Genomic DNA, 23,369 nt, shown 5'->3' with positions numbered 1-23,369 from the left:
ATCACATAACAGGCAGCACTGTGTCAGTGGGTCACTGTGCCACACAACCACTCAACTACACGCACACTGTGTGATGGGCCCGTCACAGGGCGTGTGTGAATGGAGTGTCTCTGGTGTGTGGTGGGGCATTCAGGGACACGGTTGTGGAGGATCATTCAGACCTGTGCGCACATATGGATTTATTTGATACAGCAACTGTGAGAGGCTGTTTTCTAAAAACATGGAGTGAAATATAAACTGAGAATATGACTTTTGTTGCACATTTAACTGTAGATAAAGTCACATTGCTGCAGCGATAGAGTGCCAGTAGGGGGGCCTCTCTGTTTCCAAATTCTCCTCCTCGTGTATCCTCTTCTAACCCTTTACCCCCTGCTCCGGCTCTTCGTGCTCCCTCCTTCAGCTCCGCCTCTCTGTCAGAAGAACAGCCCATCTCTGTCTCCCCTTTCCTCTCAGTTTCTTTTTCCCACAGACACATGCACACCCCGGGGCTTGAACGGACGAACGAGGGCAGGACCAACCACTCCCACTGTTCTATAGCTCCGTGAAAAACACAGAGGGAAAGAGACACAGACGCAGCCAGGAAGACGAGTGAGAGAGTAAGGGAGGGAGGAGCGTTGCTGCGCTGAAGCCGAGCCCCCTCGATGCCTCAGCACGCAGAGTGGAGCAGACGGCAACAGCCTCACAAACACACACTCCCCTCTCTCAGTTACATGCACAGTCACACACCACACGCACACATCACAACCACTACCACCACCGCTGCTGCTGCTGCTGCTGCCACAACTACCACACACACACACACACACACATAGACACACAGTGACGGCTGCCAGGCGCTGTGGGAAGCAAGCCGTCAGGGGAGACAGAGCTTGAGAAGAAAGAGAGGGATTGCAGAGAAGAAAGGAGAAGAGAGTTGGAGGAGGCACCTTGTGGATCAGGAGGGATTTTCCTCAGTGTGAGTGCGCGTCTGGATAAGGCTATCTCCTTCTTCCCTGAGCGCGAGGAGTTTTTAACCGTGTCTTTTCTTTTTTATTTCTGCTCATCCTCCACGCCGGGCTCCTGCCGTATCTACCTATCTACCCCCGGAGCTTAACAAAAGAGGGAGAGAGTGAGGAAAAAAGGCAGTCACAGCTTCGGCTCCAGACCACCCTCTCTCCTCCTCCTCCTCCTCCTCCTCCTCCTCCTCCTCCTCCTCTTCTTCCACCACCTCTCTCCAAGCTCCACATCCATCCGCGAGTTCATCGCTGATTTAACTGTCTTGTGAGGAATCGGGAGCAGAGGACAGTGTGTGTTCTCCAGGATACAGCCGAGCTCCCAGTGGGATCGGGGTCTTGTCTGGTGCGAGAGAGAGTGAGAGGAAGGAAGAAGGAGACGGGAAAACGGATACACTAGGGGAGAGATAGAGACGCCACAGGGAGAGGGGGACAGACAAGAGTGAGAGACACTGGGAAGCAAAATTGAGGGGCATGTTCAGGGCAGCAGAGAAGAAGAAGAAGTCTGGTTTTTAGAGCGGAGAGAGCAAGGAACCGGCAAACAGATCCCATCCCTTTCTCCCTCCTCCTCCTCCTCTTCTTCTTCCCCTCTCCTTCTAACCTCTCTCCATCCTGCTCTTCAATCCCCCCTATTGTTTCCTGTATTGCCTCCTTCAATCCTTTCATATCTTCCTTTCTTCTCCCTCCTTCCTCTCCTGCCACTCCGGATTCTCCTCGTCTCTTTTCCAGACCCGGGAGGAATGGTTTTGTGAGCCCCCAGACAAGCAGACAGACTAAAAAAAAACAAGTACCATCCATCCCTTCTTCTGTGGTCTGTCACACAAACACTCCAGAAAGAGGAGAGCGTCCTTGTTCTGCATCCTCCACTCTTGGAATCAGTCGTCCGAAGGATCCAGGCGAGCCTGCCAGCCCCCTCGGAGTGATCGTACCCCACACCTGCGAGCTTCCTCATCTCCAGCCTTCAGCATCCTTCAGTCGGATTCCAGCTACATGGGAAAACGTTTGGAGCAGCAGCCAATGTACCCCCACTACACCTACTACTATCCCCACTATCTCCAGACCAAGGTAGGATGGTCAGTTGGGATGACCTATTTTAAAGCGTGTTGGTGTGGTTCAAAATCTCATTGTTTTTCAGCTTGGAAATGTCTCAAAACCATCATTAATCAAGTCTTAAATCTTCTTTGTCTGCTGTTTCTTTACATGTCCTTCCAAATCAGTACCACATGAAGACAAAACTCCATTTTCAAATGGTTACAAGTGTTTTATTTTCACCTAATTCTTCATGTCCAAAGGCCTGAAAGGAGGTCTAATTGGAGCAAATCCCCAGAGTATGTGTGCTTAACCATGCCAGAATAGACCAACAATTACTCACTTTAGTCTCCATGGTGAAGCAGCTTTAAAAACCCAGGGAATTGATGGTAAAATTGCCTCTTAAGACAGCTTGCTAAATGGTAAACGTCCCCTCTCCCCCATCTGTCTCTAAGTGGGGTGATATTGGTGTCACTCAGCTGGGTTTTTCCTTTTTTTCATCCACACCAAGTGCTTGACCCCATCCTCTCCTCTCCAACCCCAGCAGCTACAAGTTCAAGTTCAGGGCATGAGGCCCCTCTCTTCCCGCAGACTTTCATTCTTTCTTACTTTCTCCCTCTCCCATTTAGCCACCCCCCATCCTCCCATCGGGCAGACTCTCCCACATTGGGATGTTGCAGTCATGATTAGAAGAACCTGAAAGACTTCAGTGGGAATTCAGAAAACCGTCACACGCTTTCTGTCATTATTCTGTCAGTTTTTATTTTAACTCCCTCACTCAAGTAAAGCGTTCATATATTAACTCACTAAAGATATTTCCTACCCATGAGTCCTCTACCACCAAGATGAGGAAAATGGATTACTAAGGCCTGATTGATTGCTCCTGCATCATATTGCCTGGCCCGCCGTTCCCCTTTGTCTGTTGTGATTCATTTGTTTTTCGCTTCCCTGTGATAGTAAGTGTGAGGAGTTGGCAGGTTGTGCTGCAATATTTTGTAAATGTGCTCATGTCAGTGGGCAAGAGAGATGGAGAGAAAGGCAAAGATAAAAGAGTAGGAGTGGGATGCGATGAGAATAGAGATCATGCTATTGGGTGGACGCAGTGTGGGAAGAGCAGGTAAGGAAATTGTTGTTGCACTGTTAAAAATATGTTGAACTTTGAGCCACACAGAGACTGCATGATGCGATCAAAGGCCAATAGCAACACATTGTGTGTAAATGCGGAGAACACTGTTGTCTAAACCAACAACAATGGATCCAACACAGAGCGTCCAACAAATTTCCAACCTGGTATTTTTACTTTTCCTTCCTTCAGACAAACCTGAGAATATCCAAAAGCTTGTCTTTGGTTTCATTTGTTAAGACAATGTGACTCTTAGAAATATAAATATCTCTTTTAAAAGTCTGAACACGCTAAAAATAGCATTTCAAGTGCATCACAATTGGTGCAATATCGAATTTGTCATGTTGAAAAAAGGTGTTACTGCCGCCTGGCAGATCACAAAGAGAGATCAGAGGAGCGACTGCTTTTTGTCCTCATTTTAGAACAGTTCCACATTCAAGATGTTTTCACTGCTTGTTAACTTTTTATGACACATCTCAATGCCACAAGTTGGGATATTTTTAGTTTGTGACAATTGCATCATTTTCTTGATTATCAATTTATCAAACCAGCCCTGGATATCACTTAGTGTGAGATTATGTGTTGTATTCAACTTAGAGACAGGTGATAGTTTTGACACCAGTTTTCTGTGGCTGTATCATGTTTTTAAATCTGATAAGGTCCTTCCCGTCCAGATGTGTTCAATAAAAGCTGATTGAAAGCTGCCTTGTTTTAGTTAGCATCGACATTGGCAGCTGAAGTTTAGAAAATAAAATTAATATTTCCCATTAGCTCCGCACTATATTTGCAGATGATGTGTGCAGATTGCGTTTGCAGCATGTCGACTTCTCTGCCCAACTTCAGCCGCTCACGCGCACATCTGGAAGCTGTCTGATGCTTTTAAGGACATCCTTAAGATGAACAAACAGAAGCTGGGAAGTGTGTGTTAATACACATCTGTGATTTGGTTGCAATGATGAGCAGCCTCTTTGTTTGCTAATCTGGAGGAGTGTATGCGTGTCTGCTACTCGATATAATAAAAGTTGTTGTTTTTAAATTTCCTTTTAATGAGAGAAACTTCAAGGCTGTATATGGTAATTATCCCATGGCAGAGTGTTGTGTTTGTTTAATATCTGCATTTCTCCTCGAATAGAAGAAATGAAAGTGACAAAAACTGAATTAATCTTCTTGATAAATGTAATTTTCTAACAAATAACACCCACAATTACATCGACAGCTTGTGCTTTTTTTTTCCAGTCCTTATCATACTTGATGTTAAAGTTGCATTAAATCTGCATATTTACTCTTGCAAAAATAGTTGTGATTGCATTACATATTTAATGAACTTAAGATTATATCTAATTTAAATTTCAAGCAATAACTAAAATAACGGCCTTTCTAATCAGCCCTGTCAGTGTATATAGACGCATCCAATAAAAGTCGCTGGGTGATTTGTGGCTCCATTACACAAGGCATTATGCTGCATGCACATGTATGTTAGATTAACTTCAGCATTTGATGCACGTCTGTTGCACTGTTTTATGTGTGCAGATGTCACCATGTCACGCTGCTTTGTCTTCTGTGATGATTTATCTCTATCAGCTCACGGTCTTCTAATTTCTCTCAAGTATCTGCAACAGGCATCTACCCCCAACTATCACTTCACTGTTACACCCATCCCTCCATCCTCCTCTTTCTGCTGTCAAGGTCAAATCAAATTGGTTCCTACCTTCCCTGGTGTTCCCTCTCAGCTACGCCTGCATGTGCACGTGTGTGTGTCTGTCCGCTTGTTTGTGTGTGTGTGCGCATATGCATGTATGAATAAAACTTGTATGTTTTGTCTGCATTGTATCCGTGACTGAATGAGCCTCTAACTTTGTCCATCAGCGCATGTGTGGCCTGAATATATTTGCTCACTTTTGTGTGAGTGTGTGTGTATGCATGAGTCATTGACTGTGTAAGTGCTTGTGTGTTCCGTTTGTGAGGTGTGTGTGCATGAACATGTATACGTGTGTCGCCTCTGAACAGTGACTCCCCTGCCTGACCCCATCTCAGTGCGGCTTGCTGTCATTAAAGCTCTCCAGATCCCAAAGGAACAGATTTGTGTGTGTGTGTGTGTGTGTGTGTGTGTGTGTGTGTGTGTGTGTGTGTGTGTGTGTGTGTGTGTGTGTGTGTGTGTGTGTGTGTGTGTGTGTGTGTGTGGGTGTGTGGGTGTGTTTGTTTGTGTGTGTAATAGAATAGCTGCTATACATCCCAGTGTTTGATCTGAATGTGCTGCTCTCTGACTTTAAATGTGAGGAGTGTGTTAGTGTGTTCATGCATGTATATTTCTAAACACACACACACACACACACACACACACATATATATATATATATATATATATATGTATATATATATATATATATATATATGTATATATATATATATATATATATATATATATATATATATATATATATATATATATATATATATATATATATATATATATATATATATATATTTAAAAGGGATGGGTACCTTTCACATTTGAAACAATATGGTACCAATGCTTGGTACCAGTATTCAGCGTTACCAATTTTTGGTACTGTTTTGTGTTTATGTGCTGAAAAAGTATCGACTTTTTTAAATAATAAAATATACAAATTATTCCAATTTAACATATATATTCTTCACTTTATAACATTCCAGAATGGAAAATCGCCAATTCTTCCACTTCCTCACAGTCACAAGGATGCATTTAGGTACCTCAACATGGTACCTTTTGATTTTACGTGAATTATTTCTAAGTACTTTTGACAGAATTTGGACAGTACCTATAATAGTGGCTATTTTGGTACCCATCCCTGGGGCTGGGACAATCTGCTAGTCTTGCGATTCCATCCTATTACGATTTTTGGGGGGCCGATTCAAGATTCAATCTAAATTGCGATTCGATAATATTTACATTTTTTGTGATTTTTAGTTGTTTTTTTAGAACCAGATGATCTGAAAAAGTTAAATAATGATAGTGTCTACAGACTTTATCAGTAGCCATACTGTCCCATAAATTGCACATAACATAAATCAGAGTAGAAAACATTTCACCCTCTGCTGGAGAACAGTGCTAGCTTATTTCCAAACTAGTTTATAAACGAAGACTGAAAGGAAGAATTTGAAGAAAACAACAAAAATTTTAATATTGTCAAACAAATAATCCTGATATATCAATTTTGATTTTTTTCCTGCCCCTAGTTTTTAGGGTAGATGTTGGTCTTGAGGCCTTTTGTGAACTACAAATAGAGCCAAGACTTGCAGGTTGTGTAAATTGAATGTTGTATTTTTCTCACTCTTTCCATTCAATTTTCTCTCTCTCGCTCTCTCCATCTCTGTTATTTTATTTCTCCCTCCCTTTCTTTCTCCCTCTCTCTAAATGATCCGATTGGAGATGTAAATGACCTCTTATTAATCTTGATTCCAGCGAGTGGAGCCTCTCCTCTTGTGGAAATCAATCATGTGTGTGTGCGTGAGTGTGTGTGTGAGTTTGTGTGTACTCCCTTACAATAGCAGTCTCCAGAAAGAGCAGTCCTCATGCACACTGCCTTCACACAAAGGCAGTTATGAAATGACTAGCTTAAACTAACAATGCTCAGGCCGATGACGGAGTGTGTGTAAATGTGCGGCTATTAAACAGAGAATAGCTCGTGCTCGGGCTCCATAATGGGCTATAGGTACAGTTAGTGTGCATTAGCAGGGGGCAGGGAGGGACAGCGCGCCCTCTTATGTGAGCCTAGTGGCCCTTAATCATGGCTGTAAGAGGGTTTGAGGGGATCAGGGGGAGGGTTAATGCTGGAGCACAGCTGCATTGTGAGTCCGCTGTGACATTTGTTAAAATTAACCAGAGGGTAGAGCTGGGGGGGTTGTAGATCAAATCCACTACCAGTGTATTACGTACAGTATTTGAAGATGATGTTTCAAAGTGTGTGATTTATTGGTCAACAGAAAACATTTGCGGACTTGTTGCAGGAAACCCTGTTTTAAAAAAAACCTTTTCACAGAGTTCAGTCAGACAACTTGCGTCATGATTCTAAATGTTTATTGCAGCAGCAGCAGAACATCGATTGTGTTTGGCGTCTGGGCTCCAACTCCTCCACGCCTTGCAGATTTATTCTACATGCAGAAATTTGAGAAGTGATGAGATAATATCTTAAATCCTTTGTAGTGGGGGCTTGCATGTCGATGCTGAGGAGGTGGTGAGGTTGAAAGTTAGAGTGCAGCACCAGTGCAGGGCAGAGGTGGTGCTGACTGTGTAGAAAGCGAGACTGGGAATATCACATCTTAAATTGGCTGCTCAGTTGAAAAGAGATGCAAGTGAAGAGATGAGGAGTGAGAATGGTGTACACCAGGTACAGAATAAAAGCTTGTTGTTGCAAGTTTTATGAGTGTTTTTCAGAGGCAAAGGGAAGATGAACACATACCCCCATGCTCGTCATGAAGAAAGATTTTGCTCATTTCTAGTACATGTTTTGTGCAATCTGGCACCATAACTCCCTGTACATTTATTTCCTTTTGCTTGCTGCGTAATGTGACTCATGTGGTACCACCTGCTCGGTCAGGTTCAGGCTAAAACAAAGCAAAACCCATGGTTAAGACTAGATAAAATGCTCTAGTAACTCAAAGGCCAGCCACTTTCAAAAAGAGCTCGAATCCACAACTCTTCAGTTCCTCCTATAGATATTGATGTAATTCATGAAGCTATAAGTTTATAAGATGTGCTCAAGCCCCATTTCCACCAAGTGGTTCAGTTTGGTTCGTCTCAGTACGGCACACATTTTATGGCATTTCCACTGACTAATCCCCAGACAGACCTAACCTTACAGAGCAGACGGACCTGCCTGATTCAGTTTCTGGACTTCTGCAGGTCCATCTTGCCAGGCTCCAATGATCAACGATTTCACTGGGCTAAATTCTGACTGGCTCAATCAGGGAAGAGAGGCGGGAGCTGTGGGAGCAGACGTGACGTCAGCAGACTTTCGTACTTGTCAGTGTTCCTTTGATTCTTAAGTTAAATTTATAAAAACGGAAGCTGTCGTCTAACGACTTTTTCACAGCTGTTTCTTGTGATTCAGTAGTTGTTCATCTATTGTTTCTTAGAAACATCGGCTCACATAAGCTACGTCATACTGTGATGGTCGTCCAATCACCAGCTGCAGATTTTTTTTAAAGTCCCGCCTCTGAAAACAAATCGGAAGAGCTGCTACCCACATGGACTTGTGAAATAATTCCGTGGCGGATATATGAAACTGTTCGTCTGGCATGTCAGGTTAAGACAGACCCCCAAATAACCAAGACGAGGCGTCCCACTTTCTGGGACCCTTTGGTAGGGGTGCCAGACTAAACCGAGCTGATCTCGGATGGTGGAGCTACAACACTGGAGACTGCTGATTGGGCAAAAGAATCGGCACTCACCGTGTGACACGGCTGCATTCCTCCTGGCGGCACAATAGACTGAAAAAAAAAAAAGGATGTCCACTTGCTCGGCTCGAAGTGAGGTCTCCACAAAAACTGACCCCCTGGTGGCTGGCTGCAGTGTAGGATAAAAAATATGGCTTTCCAGCCATTCCAGATGGGCGGTGGTCAAACTTTAAAAAATTAATACACCTCGTAGAAATGTCCTCACGTCTGATTGTTGTAGTGATTTGAAGATATCATTTAGCTGTCTTGTATTTAAGTCCTCTTTTTTTCTGAAAAGTTCTGTTTTCATTAGTTATACGAGGTTAAAAAAGAGGCTTGACGTAACGTTTAAAGACGATTAACAGCTGCTGTTCTCGTGTATTTTTTTCAGGGATTGTAAAATATGTTGGGAGGTAGAGTCAAGAGGTGATTAGACTCTCGAAAAAAAAAAAAAAAAAATTGTCCCCCAGCTCCACTCAGATTCTCCCAGGATCACTCATCGTCTCTACTGCGCAGACTCTGGCTCCAAACTGATACAATGGTGGCGCCTGTGATGGGAGTATTTTGGCTTCAAAACCGTACAATGATAAATGGCAGAGCCACACTGTCATACAGTCTATGGGCGGCACACAGTCTTCTCTGAAACAGACTTGATCGCACATTGTATCAAAGAACCACATGCCAATCACAAAGAGGATGAAATGCTGGATGTCTTCCATTGTTGCTCTTTGTTTAGTGTGTTATGTTTTTCTTCGTTGGATTTTTTAGCGGGGTACACTATATCGCGCTGCTATGGCATCACGCTATTATGTTACTGATGCGGCTGTCGGCATCCAGCTTACACGCCGCCTACCACGAGGGGGCATGGTTGGCTGTGGAAACGCAAACAGGACAAAGCTTGTTTGAGCCAACCCGTGCCAAACTGAACTGACCTAAACCGGACTGCTTGATGGAAACAGGGCTTCAAAGTTTTATCTGATGGTCACCTTGTAAGATAGGTCAGCCACTGTCCCTTATCTTCAGTTGACACACACTTAAACCCTTGTGATACCTCTAAGTGCATTCCATTAATTCCCCACCCCAATGTTCTTCTTCGGCTTACACATTTCACATTGCTTTACATTCCTCTGCACATACGCCTGAGCTCAACTTCAATCTGTGTATGAGGACGTTTTTTTGACTATGGATGCAGTTTAGTTCTCTAAGTTCCCTACCATCTCAGGCTGAGATGAAGATTGACTTAGGATGTGAATCTTTGATGCTAATCGGTAAGAGCCAGATAAAAGAGAAGCCGAAAAAAGAAGAGAAAAAAGTCACATTATCATCCAGCCGATCATTAGCTTGCTGCAGATCAGTGTGCTAATATGCTCAGTGGCACACGAGGAGCTTTAATTAGGCTAATGAGAAACAGCATTCAGCTGATATCAAAGTAATGACACATGCGGACACGCCCGGACATCTAAATAGAATATTTCATCCCTTCAAAAATGAGCTTTTCACATTCAATTACTCTCTATTATGCGCTAGATAAATGTGGCCAGCAGTTGGCTTAGCTGTGATGAGTAAACATCAGAGAGAAGGGAGGGAAAGCGGGACACACAGGACTCTGATTTATGTGTGTGTGGAGTCAAAAAGTGCCTAAAAAACTAAATAACCAGATAGCTTTGGTGTCACCTATTTCCTTCTTTGTTTCCCTGCAAACTTTGGCACCTCCTCATGTCAGTGATGAACTGCTAAGCAGAAACAGAAGCCATAAATAATGCAGCACACACATATAGGAAGTGAATAGTGAGTGTGTGCAAAGTAAACAGGGTTTATAGCACAACATGCATTCTGCTCATGCTCTGTTTCTCCTCACACATCTGCTTCAGCTGCAGTTTTACAACCAACTGTATTATCATATGCTTGTTGTTTGAGACCCAGCTATTCAGGCTGAATCTGCTCTTGATAGCATCGTATGCTAATACAGAGAACAGAAAGCAGCCTTATGTTGCCTTCTTCTAATGCACTACCCAACACTCTTTCCCCCTCTTTTCCCCTCTCCGTCTCTTTCTCTCTCATTCACTCCCACTGTGTTCTGGACTCCCTCTCTCTCCCCTACCATCTGTTCAGTGAGCCTGGCCTGGGTAGTTTTTTACTGCTTAAAAGGGACTCTCCTAACCACCCATATATGTCCATTTGTTATTCTCCGTGGGCTGTTCTATTCTTGTCCCAGTACAGTAGCGGACGGACGCTGACCGGTGCCTTGCCATGTTGAAAAGGAGTGAAAAAGCTTCAGCGGGTCAGCAGCGGCAGCATGCACAGACTGCCAGAAAAAAAAATCTCACCCCTGCCAGTTTAGTAATAGAAAATATGTGGAGGAAGGAAGATACAGAAGAAAAATGGAATGTGAAGGAAAGCAGAGTGAGATATATCAAAAGGAGAGAACAGATGGTGCCTGCAAAAAGAATTCAAAGACAGAAAAAGGGAGAGATACAGATCTAAAGGGAAATAAAGAGCAATGCAGTGAAGGAGACAGAAGTTGTAGGCCGGGTCAGGGAATAATGGTGCTGCTGCATTTTTAATAGTTGGCCACTTTGTAGCGACCCTTGTCTAATGGATTCTCTGCCTCTTAAAAGCTCCTGTCAGAGCCCTCTACCTCAAGCAGTTACACCACGGAAATTGCTGAGGGCTCCAATAGTCGCCAACACTTCCTGATAGACGATCCAGTGATCTAATGTTGTCTGGCTGCAAACATAATTCCAGTTAGTACACAGATGTTTGGCAAATTATGTGTGGGGCTAAATTTACTCACAGGAAGCAGAACTTGAAATACAGAGGGCTGAGAAAATGTCTAAGATTTGCTCTGATATCACAACTCTTTCAGCTGTATAGCTCCAGCCTGCTAAGTGCTGGACCAAGACTTTATTTGTGGGATGAAAAGGGCGAGACACAGAGCTCAACCTCTCACTGTTGGCTGTTTTAAGCGTCTGAGAGTGAGGATAATTCAGTACAGGGCTCTGGCCGACAGACTGATATAGAGAAAATAAAGAAAGAGATTCTACTCAGGGTTTTACAAATATGAATACTTCATAATTACAAGATATGGCCTTCAGCTACACAATAAAGGGCCAATGCTCGGACATTTATGAACAGAATAGGACGAAGAGATTAAGGGTTCCCAGTTATTCTGTGTCCTTGTAGCATAGCAGCTTCTTTAAAACTCTGTTTAAATCCATGTACTTTGAAAAGGGAATCATGATTTGACCACTTTGTGATGAGGGGAATACACATCAAAATTACTTCAGCTGCTAAAGCACTGCAAGATTGAGCATCATTTGCATCAAGTATCTACTGCCTCAAAGTTCAACTCACAAAAGAAACTTTGCTCAAGAATTTCAGCAAAAACATGCTGGTAAAGTTGTTGCACTTGCAGTTGTTTTTTTCATTGTTTGAATGTTGCGATGGGCCAACACTACCTCTGTCCTCTGGTGCATAGAGCTGCGCTGTGCACTCTCATCCTGACAGGGCTTCAATCCGTCTCCATGAGGATGAGGAGTTAATCAATGAGCGGACACTTAATACTGGTGCGTTGTGAAGGCAGGTGTTGATACAGTCATAAATGTTCACAGTTTATAACACATCTTTCTTGTTAAGATTTACACAAAAGTACAGGATATTTTAAGCTATGACAGTTTCAGCCCAAGATAATTATTCCAAAAAATGAGAAAATGGCAAACCAGTGTGCTGTTTTTGAGAGTGTGTTTCTTAAAATGATGTATTAGGTTTCAGTTCAAAGCCACAGTGACAAAGATACACTGCTCTCATTGTCACCATCTCTTCGTACACTGTTTCACCGAATGACAGCATTTTTTCTTCTTCTGTATCAGAAATGCAAAACCTTCTGAAAATGTAAGAATCTGTATTCTTCAGGGGCCCTCTGTGGACATGCATCCAGGCATTTGATTGACTTGTTTTCCTGTTACAACAAGTTTAAGTTGTTCATGCCATATCCCTGATTTCACACCAGAGAATCATAAGGATGTGTGTTCAAAATTGCAAAAAAGCACAAAACAAACTTAAGGGTAGACTCGGCTTACCTCAGGAGTGGGGTCAATGGCTGTATGGCACGCTATAATCAGGCCTATTTTAATGTTACAGCTCTGCTGTCCTAAACTAGTGGGAAAATGTTTAGATATTAGAAAAAAAGAAAAAAACTACAAATTCAGTTACTCATGCGCCCAAAGTAAAGGGGGGAAATAAAAACATCTGTGTCTGGTTTTTGGTCTAATTTGAGTCCATAGTTTTTGAGCTTCATGTGGCTGGTTTGTGTGGCAGGCTTTCAACACCCAACCTGGTTACCAATAATCTCCCCATATCATTTCACACAGAGCAGGTGCAGGACATGAGTCAGGCAGAGTCTCATACATGGGCCGAGATTTTGCATTGATTGGCCCTACTAAAAACTAATTCTTGTTTTGCTTCCTGACTCCTGAGGATGTTGATTTCCTGAAACCTTCTTTATACCAGTAAACAGCTTATTAAGACTAAGTCATAGTTAATGAACTAAGATTTTAATTAGACCCTCATTTCTTATGCACATTTATTCAGTCATTTTCATTCAACAGTTCAATCTGTTGAGGATTGTCTGGGGTAATTTCATTCTGGAGAGAAAATTAGAATCGATTAAATCAACGTTGTTGTGTTTTCCTACCTGCAGTGTAAACAAAGAAAATCTTATCAAGTCTGTTTACATTCTATTCAAATTGTCCTGCTTGTATATGCTAAGACATAGTGTGATAAAGGTCTTTGTTCGCAGGCAGAATAAATTTATTTAATTGAAACAATCCATTAATCATTATTTATTTATAAAGCACCAAATCGCAACAAATGTTATCTCAAGAGGCTTTCCAAAAAACGATTAGGTCTAGACCAAGCGTCAGCCCCCAGTCTATAAATATAAAGCCTGGAAGTGCTGAATACACCGGACACCGCGTACATACCAAGCCAAAAGGCTGATTTTTCCTAAAAAAAAAATAATAATAAAAAATAAACATGTTACCAGCTTGATATAAAAATGAAAGGACATAAAAGATTTAAAGTCTTACCTCATCCTAACCCACCATGAGTTGAACACTTTGCAGAACTTGGCAAATTACAATGGCAAAGAGAAATTTCCTTTGGACACAGAAACCTTGAGCAAAACCAGACTCCAGACAGAGTGCTATCTTCTTTGACCAAGTTTGGGTTTGACAGATTGATAGAGATGCACAAAAACAGAGGTGGACAGTGTTTGAATATGAACAATGGCCTTGTAACAGTGCCATTATTACTGACAATGTGGTGATTTGGCCAGTGCATTTTTTATTCCCATGTAGCATGGAGGAGGAGGGTTAGTAAGGGTCTGTATGTGTTGCTGAGAGAGTGATCCTGACACCAGGGACCACAGAGATAATTGAAAGAATGGCCCCAGGGATTTTCCCTCCATATGCCTCTCTTTATCCGACTCAGCTGCCTTGTATCTCTTGCTCTCCTCTGTCTTTTCTTCTTTCATTCTGGCTCTTCTTGTGTCCTTCATTGTGTCCATTCTTGTCTCAGAGCAATACAAGACCAACTTGTTAAAGAATACTTCTGCCACTGAATTTCAAAATTTCTACTGGTGTGACTGTATCTGTGACCTTAAAGGCAAGGCAGTCAATTTATTATTTAACCTTTTCTTCCAGCTACTTCAGTGCCTTTACATCTTTATCTCAGAATGACTTTGAAGAGCTGGACCTGTTGAATTCAGACATTTGTGGAGAGCAGAGGAAGTAATGAGAGAAGTGATAGCTGTGGTAAAGAGACTCTTCAGATGAGAAAATGTGAAAAAGACTCCTTTCAGTTTCTCCTGCATTTGAATGAAGTCACAGACAGTTTCTTCAATGTGGCGCTAGACTCTTTCAGACTTCATGAAGTGTTCATAAGACAGGACACTCATGAGGTAAAACAACAATAAGCGACTCTTAAACAGATCATTTCTTGTAGTTCTTGCTTTTTTTGTACTGGTTTGCCACATTTCATCAGACTTGACTTCTCCTGTGAGAGCTGCTGGTTTTGGTGACCCCTATGGGCAAAGCGGTACAGATCATCTCCTTGCTACCTGTCCTGACCAAAAGGATGTAGCATCTTCTGCTAAATATTTCATCCTTCATTTTTTGAACATCTGATAACCCAGCTTGGCTTCAGTTTAGTATGCATGTAATTTGTCTCTCAAGTCCAAGTGTTTGTTGTCAAGACGAAATTTACTTGTTTAAACTAAATTTATGATTTGTCTTTTCTTCCTCATCCATCACAGTATTAATTCAACAAGGCTTTATATGCTTTGTATGTGGCTCAGTGTCGTGGTAGTGCTATCAGTAGACGATCCCAAACCACGAGTCAAAAACCCACACGGCACTTTAACCTTTGCATAAACCATAAATCTGGATTATGCCCTGAGGGTCAGATTAAGTGCAATAGAGTCACAAAGCTCATTATTGAATGTCTGGATTTTTTTTAGTGCAAATTTGCTTTGCAAGCCTTACTGGGAAACGTTAAAGCCTACAAAATACGTTTCTGGTATTTGGTGGGATTTCTTTCTAAAGTCTTTCCTGTCCCAAGAAGCATGGGTCACCAGGATTTTAGGGATTTTGTCATTCTTTATTTGATTGATTGGAATTTTGTGTTACCACCTCTAAGACGAATGAATGTTGTTAATCTAAGATGGGCAGAATTTTTACAAATGCCGCCAGTTTTCATCCAAAACAAGAATCCTGTGGGATCACCCTATGAGGGTCATGTTTATAACACTGCATGCTCAAATACCAGCAAACACCCAAACAAATAATCCCAGTGTATGAAAGGATTATTTCAGTTTAGAAGCAAAAAGAAAACTACATTTCCCATAAGGACCTTGCACCTCAAAGAAAAAAGCCCACATGTCAAATGTGTGGTGTTTTTTTCCATTTGGAAACAAGTTTATTTTTAAGAAGAATGATTTGACTTTATTTACCTGCATTATTTAATTAAAACATTACCACATGCTGTTTTCATCAAAGCAACAGCAAACAAACAAACAGAAGTGCGCTGGATGCCTTCTCTTACGCTCTCACATTACAGGTTGCTGGTATTAAAATCTGTCTCAATCAAGTCAAACACACAGCATGCTTTTATTTTGAATCAAGCAGCTCAGTAGGACAGATCCAAGTGTGAACAAACTCTGGATCTCGATGCTGTGTCTCTCAGTCTGTTGGGATTGTATAAAGAAACACAGTTAAAGTCTATAAAAGTGCCACAGTGTTTGCCCTCACAGACAGTTTAGCTGGGTTACAGACACACTCTTGTCCCTGAGCCAGAGGTGGCTGGCCAGGCCAAACATCTCCTATTCCCCGCTAATGAAATCCTGAATAAAACCCTCCCTGCTCAGCTTGATCCCACACTACACACACACACACACACACACACATACACACACACATACAAACTCACACAGGATTGCACAAGTACAAACACACAAACACAGACACCCACTCTCCAGGGTTCTGGTACACACACACTTACTCACACTCACACACCCGGGCGCGCACACAGAACCCCTGCAGTCCCAGCCAGGGATTATCCTAGGAAAACACTCCTTTTGTTGGGCCCCAGTCAAATTACTTTTCAGTGCTCTTGTGCTTTATCAAAGCTGTAATGATGTGTGTCTATGTGAGTGCGTGTGTGACAAGTGTGTGTGTCAGGGTATGCATGTTTAAGTATTCAGAACACAGGTCGCTGCTGATTGCAGGGAGCACGTCCAAAGTGAACAGGCACTAATGACACGAGAAAGTTGACTGTTTATTTTCCCCCAATGCGTGTGTGAGTGCGTGTGTGAGTAAGAGATTGCGTATGAATATGCCAGTGATTTTCTAAAGATAGTTTAACACCAGATCACCATGTTGCGATGTCTGTTGGCAGGCTTGTGTGGTGTTTGTGAAATTTAAACTTGACATTTATGAACAAACTGATACTCATAAACAACATATGAAGCTACACTTCCTGTTGCTGTGTTGTTTCTGCGACCCCACACCCTTTTAGGGGAATTAAATCAATTTTCCAGAGTAATTTCTGGACTTATTTTGTTCTAGATCTAATCATGTAGTTTGAGTTGCCATAAAGAGAACTAGCAGAGGCTATTCTTCCCAGGGTCTGCAGTTAAAAGTGACAGCACGATATAACAAAAACATATAATCATGATACAGTAACTGATGTGTTCCTGGGTAAATACAATGAGAAGCAAAAAGGACATGGTCTGTCCATTAACACCATGAGTGCCAGCTGACTGGTTAACATGCATGCATTCAGAGGTTCATCCTTACCAGGTCAATCACACATCAGTGCATTTTCAAAACTGACTTCTCCTTCAAAGCATGATAAGCATCATCCTGATTTTTATCACTACTCCACTTAGCATGGCAGGCTGTGACGTGATACAGGGCCCACCTTCAGAGTGTCCTACAATTAGATTTAAAAAAAAATCAACCTTGACAGGTGCTGTGTTACAAAATTGTTGGGTTGTTGGTTTTACTTTAACAGTTAGTGTGAGATATGCTAACTCCCCACCCTCTGGTTTAAAGTAAGTGCTCTTTTCATCCAATTCATTTGAAATAAAATGTGTTTTCCTTTTAATTGAGGAGATTTGCAGACTGTTACTTTTACACCTGCATGCCTCTAATTTCATTAAAGTAAGTACTTGTACTTGTGTAAAATATTTAAGTATTTTTTACAGCCCCGTGACTAGCTTACTGAGTCAGTAAAGATGGAGTTTAGGGGGCAGCAGTGTCTGTATAAGGATGCCGCGGTCACACTGGCAAGCCATACCGTGCTTGAGCACGCTTCAAACCTAGAGCCCAGTCCATTTAGCCAGTGTGACTGCAAGTGTGCTGTGGTTAAGCACAATTCAGGACGGCATGGTTTCTCTTCATGCACGAGTACAAGCACATTGACAGTCCGTATGATCCATCACCTATGCCTTGTATGTATTGCCGCGAACGCACCTCTTAGAAATAATTTCAAACAATAGCAGGGAGTTGGAGAGCTGTATCGATTGAAGGGACTTACCGTAAGCCAAAAAGTCTGAAGTTGTAGCAGTGCTCTCAGTGTCTCATTGTGATGAATCTGACGAGATTGCGCTTCATGTCACAGAAGCTTCACAATGACGTAGGCGAACCATGCGCGTGTGTGTAATACCCACTGAAGTCTGGTTCATACTGGAGTAGTGTTAGGACTGGCAGTACTCTTTAGCGGGGGAACTGTGCTGCAGGGGGGCAGTTGTACTTGAGCTCAGCACGGTTTGGATGGCCAGTGTGGCCACACCCTAAGACATGGTTGTAGTCTCTGTAATGTCGCTCACTGGTTTGCATGCTGTATCCCACCCATACAAAAAACGAGGCACATAGACCTAAGCTATGCTAAGTATCAGGATGTAAGCATTGGGAAGCCTTGGATTATGCAGCCAGCCTCAAGGGACACTCAAGAAATTACAGGCCTTATATAGAGCTTCATTTTTAAATACTGGGAGTTGTTGCTTAAGGCATAAAATACATCAAGAGGACATAACCAATCTAATTTTCTCATTTTTTCATGAATTTTGAAATCTTTCCCTATATTTTCCTTTTTTTTTTTTTTAAGCTAAGCAATCTTTTCTGGGGCCAGAAGTGACAAGTGTATGGACAGCAGGGTGAACAGATACTCTTACTGCTCAGTTATGGTTGAAAAGCTAGGGAAGTAATACCCTCACACTTATAAGTGTCCAAATTAGTGCATAATCCCCTGAAACACAACAGGTTTTGTATTTAGTAGGGAGATGTAAAGGAGAGTGATTATGGCGTTCTGTTGGGTCAAATAGTATAAAGTTGACTTCATTGCACTGTTAGGGAAGATAGGTTGATCCAAAGCGGGCTGGATTACTTGAACCAGAAAGGTGAAAACATGGTTATCAAGTTTCAAGTTTCAACAAATAAGATCACAGAGTTATGACAAAGAAGCTAACCATGGTGATGTTCCGGCTAGAAAAAATGGGGTTCTTCACTTCTTTCCAATGCAACTAGACTCCTTACAGCAACCAAAGTGGTCTCCCCCTGTTGGCCATAAGAAAGAATGCAGGTTCGATGGACTCCACATTGACTTAGAGGTTACATCCATTTCTTCTGAGGTTCAGTAATGACTGGAAATGCTTTGTCATGTTATTGTTTGGTGGATAATTATTTTCAGAGGAACCAACTCTCACCCAGTAAGCCAGCTCAGTTGACTGCACACAGATTGTTCAGCTACATTTTGCTTCCATCCATTCACTCTACTGCTACTCCTCAGAGACCTCCAGTCTTTTTCAGAGTCCTGCAGGAGTGTTTCGGGTGCACGTTTGTTTTGGCGCGTGAGACTGCCCTGCTGTGTGTGTGCGTAAGTATTTATGTGTCAAAGAACGTGCACGTATGAGTTGTGGGTTTGTGCTTGTGCCCGAGACGCAGTGAGATGAGGCGAGAGTGCCAAAGTGAGAGATAAATGGAGATGAACAACGGAGGAGGGGAGGTAAAGCGCGTGCATGTGTCCCCCTGCGTATGTGTCGAGGGTCCAAACTAGCTTTGTAGCTCTCAGTGAAGTGTTGATTTAAGTGGAAGTGGAGGGAGGAGATGGGATAAAAGGCCCTGCTAGATTAGGCTGGCACACACTACTGAGGCGTGCTGTACTGCCTGGCCTTTCAGCGCACTCTGTACTGAGTGTTTGTAAGTCTGAGGACACTAACTGGTAGTTTGTATCTGTTGGATACAGTTACTTTGCTGCTAATATTGGTGTGGATGTACAATAAAGCAGCAGATTAACAGAGCTGCTCACAACACATGACTGTTTTTATAACTTTATATAGAAATACAGTCATGGACAGGAGGCCTGAAAGTGTCAACCCTTAGATCTGTGGATCTATCCTGAATGTCCTAGTGAGGCAGATTGGAAATAGATTACCAACAGCACATACTTTTTTTCCACTCTTATTTGCTCTAATATACTATAACCTTGCAGTCTCTGCCAGAAAGAGTCTGAATTACTGCATATTCCAGCCCCCCACCCAGACACCCTGCTGTTTAGAGTCAAGCTAGTCTCCAACAATAATAGTTCATTGGCTAAGTCGTTTGCAGAACTGTCTCTCTGCGTTAGTCTCTCTGTGTGTAGGAGAGTTGACAGTCGGGGGTAAAAATAACATTTAAAGTGGTTTTAAAAGCTTGAGGTGTGCCTGATTTAACTCAAACAGACAACTTAACAGCTTCAAAAGTGGTAACACTGCTTGTAAAATCTGACAAGTCATCCGCCCTCTCACTTTTTCAAAAACTGAACGTTTATTCCGCTGCTGTTTAAAAGCAGCAGAGAAGCTCTCGTATTATTGGCAGAGTGTTTATGCAGGAAAGTTTAACAATCATTTGGCTTTTATTATTAACAAAACAGTGCTTAGAATGCAGCTGAATGAGTGGGAGTCTAGGGGCTGTCACATTTTGGCAACACAGAGGTGTTAACTGAAGCCAGTGCTAAACAATTGTTCATAATACTAAAAAATGTTTTGGCTCCTGTTCAGAGCTGCTTGAACTCCATCACCATGCTGTCATTTATGCTGAACTATCAGATCAGACAGATACATCAGTCTGCGACACGTGCTACAGCAGCAATCTGCATATCTCATTGCATCTTGTGTGCACATGCTCAGGTGCTAAGCTTTGTATTTTGTGAATTGCCAATGTTTGCAGTTATAGGTGTAGTCTGTTTCTGCATACATGTGTCTGCATTTGAGATGGTTTATCAGATGCTTGAAAAGCATAATTTTGTCTCCTTATAAAGATTCCAACAATTTAACACATGTATTTGTCAGAACTCTTTTTCTAGTGCATAATATGTTCATAGACGTTAGCTTTTGACATGTTGCCATGCCAATTTAAATATGGTCACACAATATTTTGCATGAAAACCCTTTTTTGTGGGGCTAACTGGTCATAAAATCTGATCGTTTTATTGACCAGCATACTCACTGATACTTGACATCATTTTCAAGCAGAATCAGAGGCTATACTGTTATTAACCACTCTATGGAACAGCTTTGTATATCAGTAAGGATTTCTCTTTACAATATCCTCTACTGGGATTTAATGCTCAAGTTCTCATAGGTATTCAAAAAAGGAAAAAAAAAAAAAAAAAGGAAAAGGAAAAAGGAAAAAAAAAGGACCCTCTTTATGTCTCTTGACACTTTTCTTGCCCTCTTGCATGTTTGTGGTGGTTTTGAGGTTTCCTGTTGCCATTTGTGCTGTTTTTGGGTTGACCTATGACTCAAGGTGAGTGACTCAGTCCGACACCATTTAAGTTGGCTGGCTCCACCATACTTCCCAAAACTTTCCAGCACTTGCATCAGTGTTTTTCCTTTTCTGTTTTTCTCCTCTCCTCGAAATTTTAATCAACATTTGTTCTTTTTGAGTTCTTCCTGTTGCTATTTAAATTACTTACAGAGCTCTTCAATGACCATGACATTGCTTGTCCTGGGTACCATTATAATTTCTCACAATAAACCTCTTGAAGCCATTCACAAGAGTGTTAAAGGATCTTTTAAAAATCTGGTTTAATTTATTTTTACTCAAGGTTAAGACTGATAGTATCTGTTCTATTATTTTGAATATTTAAGTTTTTATTTATGCTCAAAAATCTCTGGCAAGAAATGCAAAATGAATAATACATGGCCTGGGAAAGTGAAAATACTGCAAAAAATGAAATTTAAGCAAGTTTTTGTCTTCTTTTTACCCTAGACTTAATATGAGCCACATTTACCTGGATCAAGTCCAGAAAAATGTATTATGTTAAGATATGAAAATAAAAAATGGAGATTTTAATTGGTGTGAAGAATAAAAGATCTGTCAATGAAGTCAGAAAAAGTCAAGTTTCTTAAAATCAACCATGTCTCAAAACCAGAGACTTGATGTTTAACATTTTTATGGACTTGTCTACTAGATGTGGTTCAGATTTAGTCCAACAACCACTTGCTTTGATTTCAATTTTTGCAGTCAAGGAAGACACCACTAGTTTTTGTGCTACTAGATGATGAAAAAAGGTAAAGAAACTTTAACAGTAAGCGCCCTTCACACCGCCGCGCGGTAACCGCCCCGAAAACCGCTCCTCTGCCGGCAGAGGCCCCTGAAATGCAGAGCGTTTTTCAAAGCGGCTCCTGCCACCGCGGCATGAGCATGGGGTAACAGGCGGCAGCGACGTAGAGGTGATTCGGCGAACGTTACAGCAGAGCCCGCCCAAAAGTCCTTCACAACACTCCCTCCTCAAAAACACGTACCCCCTAGTAGTACCTTTCAGTTTCTGTTTACTCTATAATGTGCATATGAAAGATTTTATTATTATTGTAGAGCTCTGGATATTCAGATACCGGCAGTATTAGCTCCTCCATTGCTGTTCTGCCCCGCGAAGCCTGCTATTTCCGGGTTTTCTTTTTCCTTCGATGTGATTGACTGTTCCCAGGCGGCTGCCGCCAGAAAGTTCAACACGCTGGACTCCAGGCGGCAGGGGGAAATCTGTGCGCGTGCACGTGGGCGGCAACCGCTTCTGGGTCCAACCGCCGCAGCCAAAACCGCTTGCCGCCTGCCGCCCGACCCTCATTAAAATGACTGGAGGCGGCGCGTTGCCGCGCGGCGGTGTGAAGCCCCCTTAAGATGCAGCTTTACTGTGGAGAGTTTGATTTCAGAGTTCAAACATTATATCTTCAACATGGACAAATGAGCTGTACAACTTAAAATCTGCACACTTTGCAAAACCATTTTATGTAGGCTGTATTCACCCTAACACAGGCATGCAGACACAGGCATAAATAAGATCTACAACAAGTATCAGCATGTAATGAAATCATATATACACATACGCATTCTCTGCAGCCATGCAGTGCAGGCAGGAGGAGCATCCAGCGCACCGCTGTGACAGAAAATACTAACTGCCGCACTCTTACCAATACCAACCCCAGAATTATCCTCTCAGCAGAGGTCTCTCTCAGCCCTCTCTGTCGCTCCAAAGCAGAAATCAATGATGCGGGGGGACACTCAGACAGTACGGCAGGAGACCCACCTGCATACAAGGCACACAATAACTGAAGGCTTTTTATTATCTGTGGCGAGTACGCTGAGAATGCAGATGCAGGCAAAGGATGATGCCAGGCTGAATAATGTGCTGTTACTACCAGTCTCTCCTCCAGTATTTAGGGTTATTTTATGCTGCATGAGAGGAAATCACATCACGTATGACTGAATTTTACTTTTCTCAGTTGCACCACTGCAGTGGATTAGAAACTAAGAAGACAGAGGTGAAACTGCAGAAAATCTTCTTATTACATGCCGAGTGTTGATCTGAGGGATTATTTTCCAAAAAGTCAATGTGTTCCACTAATAGATATGTCTTGTTATAGGGAACTGTCTCTGAGTAAAGTAGATCTGCTGCTAAGGAGGGGTTAAGTTTCAGGCAGGTGCTAAAAAAAACTAGGTAAGGAGTTGAGGATCTTGATTATAAAAATAAATTCAGAGGAAGTACGATGCTGTGTTTAACAGATGAAATGCAAAGCAAAACAATGAATCCATATGAGGCACAGCATACAGAGCATCATAACACACGTTAGATAACGTCACTTAACGCTCACTTCAAGCTTAGCTCACATTCACGACAACAAAGTGGAGCACATGTAGCATTTAACTTTCATGGGAGATGCTCAATAAATGAGAGAAAAAGAGAAAGAAGACATGATTTGATTTTACATCTAA

At 42.1% G+C, this 23,369-nt stretch overlaps 1 protein-coding gene across 3 annotated transcripts in view; it reads left to right on the top strand.

Annotated features, from left to right (window-relative positions):
- LOC141800785 (RNA-binding motif, single-stranded-interacting protein 3-like) overlaps window positions 1–23,369 on the top strand; it is a 171,688-nt gene that overhangs the window by 20,149 nt on the left and 128,170 nt on the right. The window contains exon 1 of one of the 3 annotated variants that reach the window (XM_074683568.1): window positions 566–2,057. The exons of 1 other annotated variant lie outside the window; for it this stretch is intronic. In XM_074683568.1, coding sequence (XP_074539669.1) covers window positions 1,983–2,057 — 75 coding nt within the window. In that variant the 5' untranslated portion in view covers window positions 566–1,982. Of the gene's footprint in view, window positions 1–565; window positions 2,058–23,369 lie in introns of those variants that run through there. One more of the 3 variants, XM_074683566.1, reaches the window with a different exon arrangement.

The sequence above is a fragment of the Halichoeres trimaculatus genome, unplaced genomic scaffold, assembly GCF_033239565.1.
Source record: "Halichoeres trimaculatus isolate MK-OKI-2021-1 unplaced genomic scaffold, fHalTri1.1 fHalTri1_scaffold_12, whole genome shotgun sequence".
Taxonomy (NCBI): domain Eukaryota; kingdom Metazoa; phylum Chordata; class Actinopteri; order Labriformes; family Labridae; genus Halichoeres; species Halichoeres trimaculatus.
This window is presented reverse-complemented; position numbering and strand designations above follow the sequence as displayed.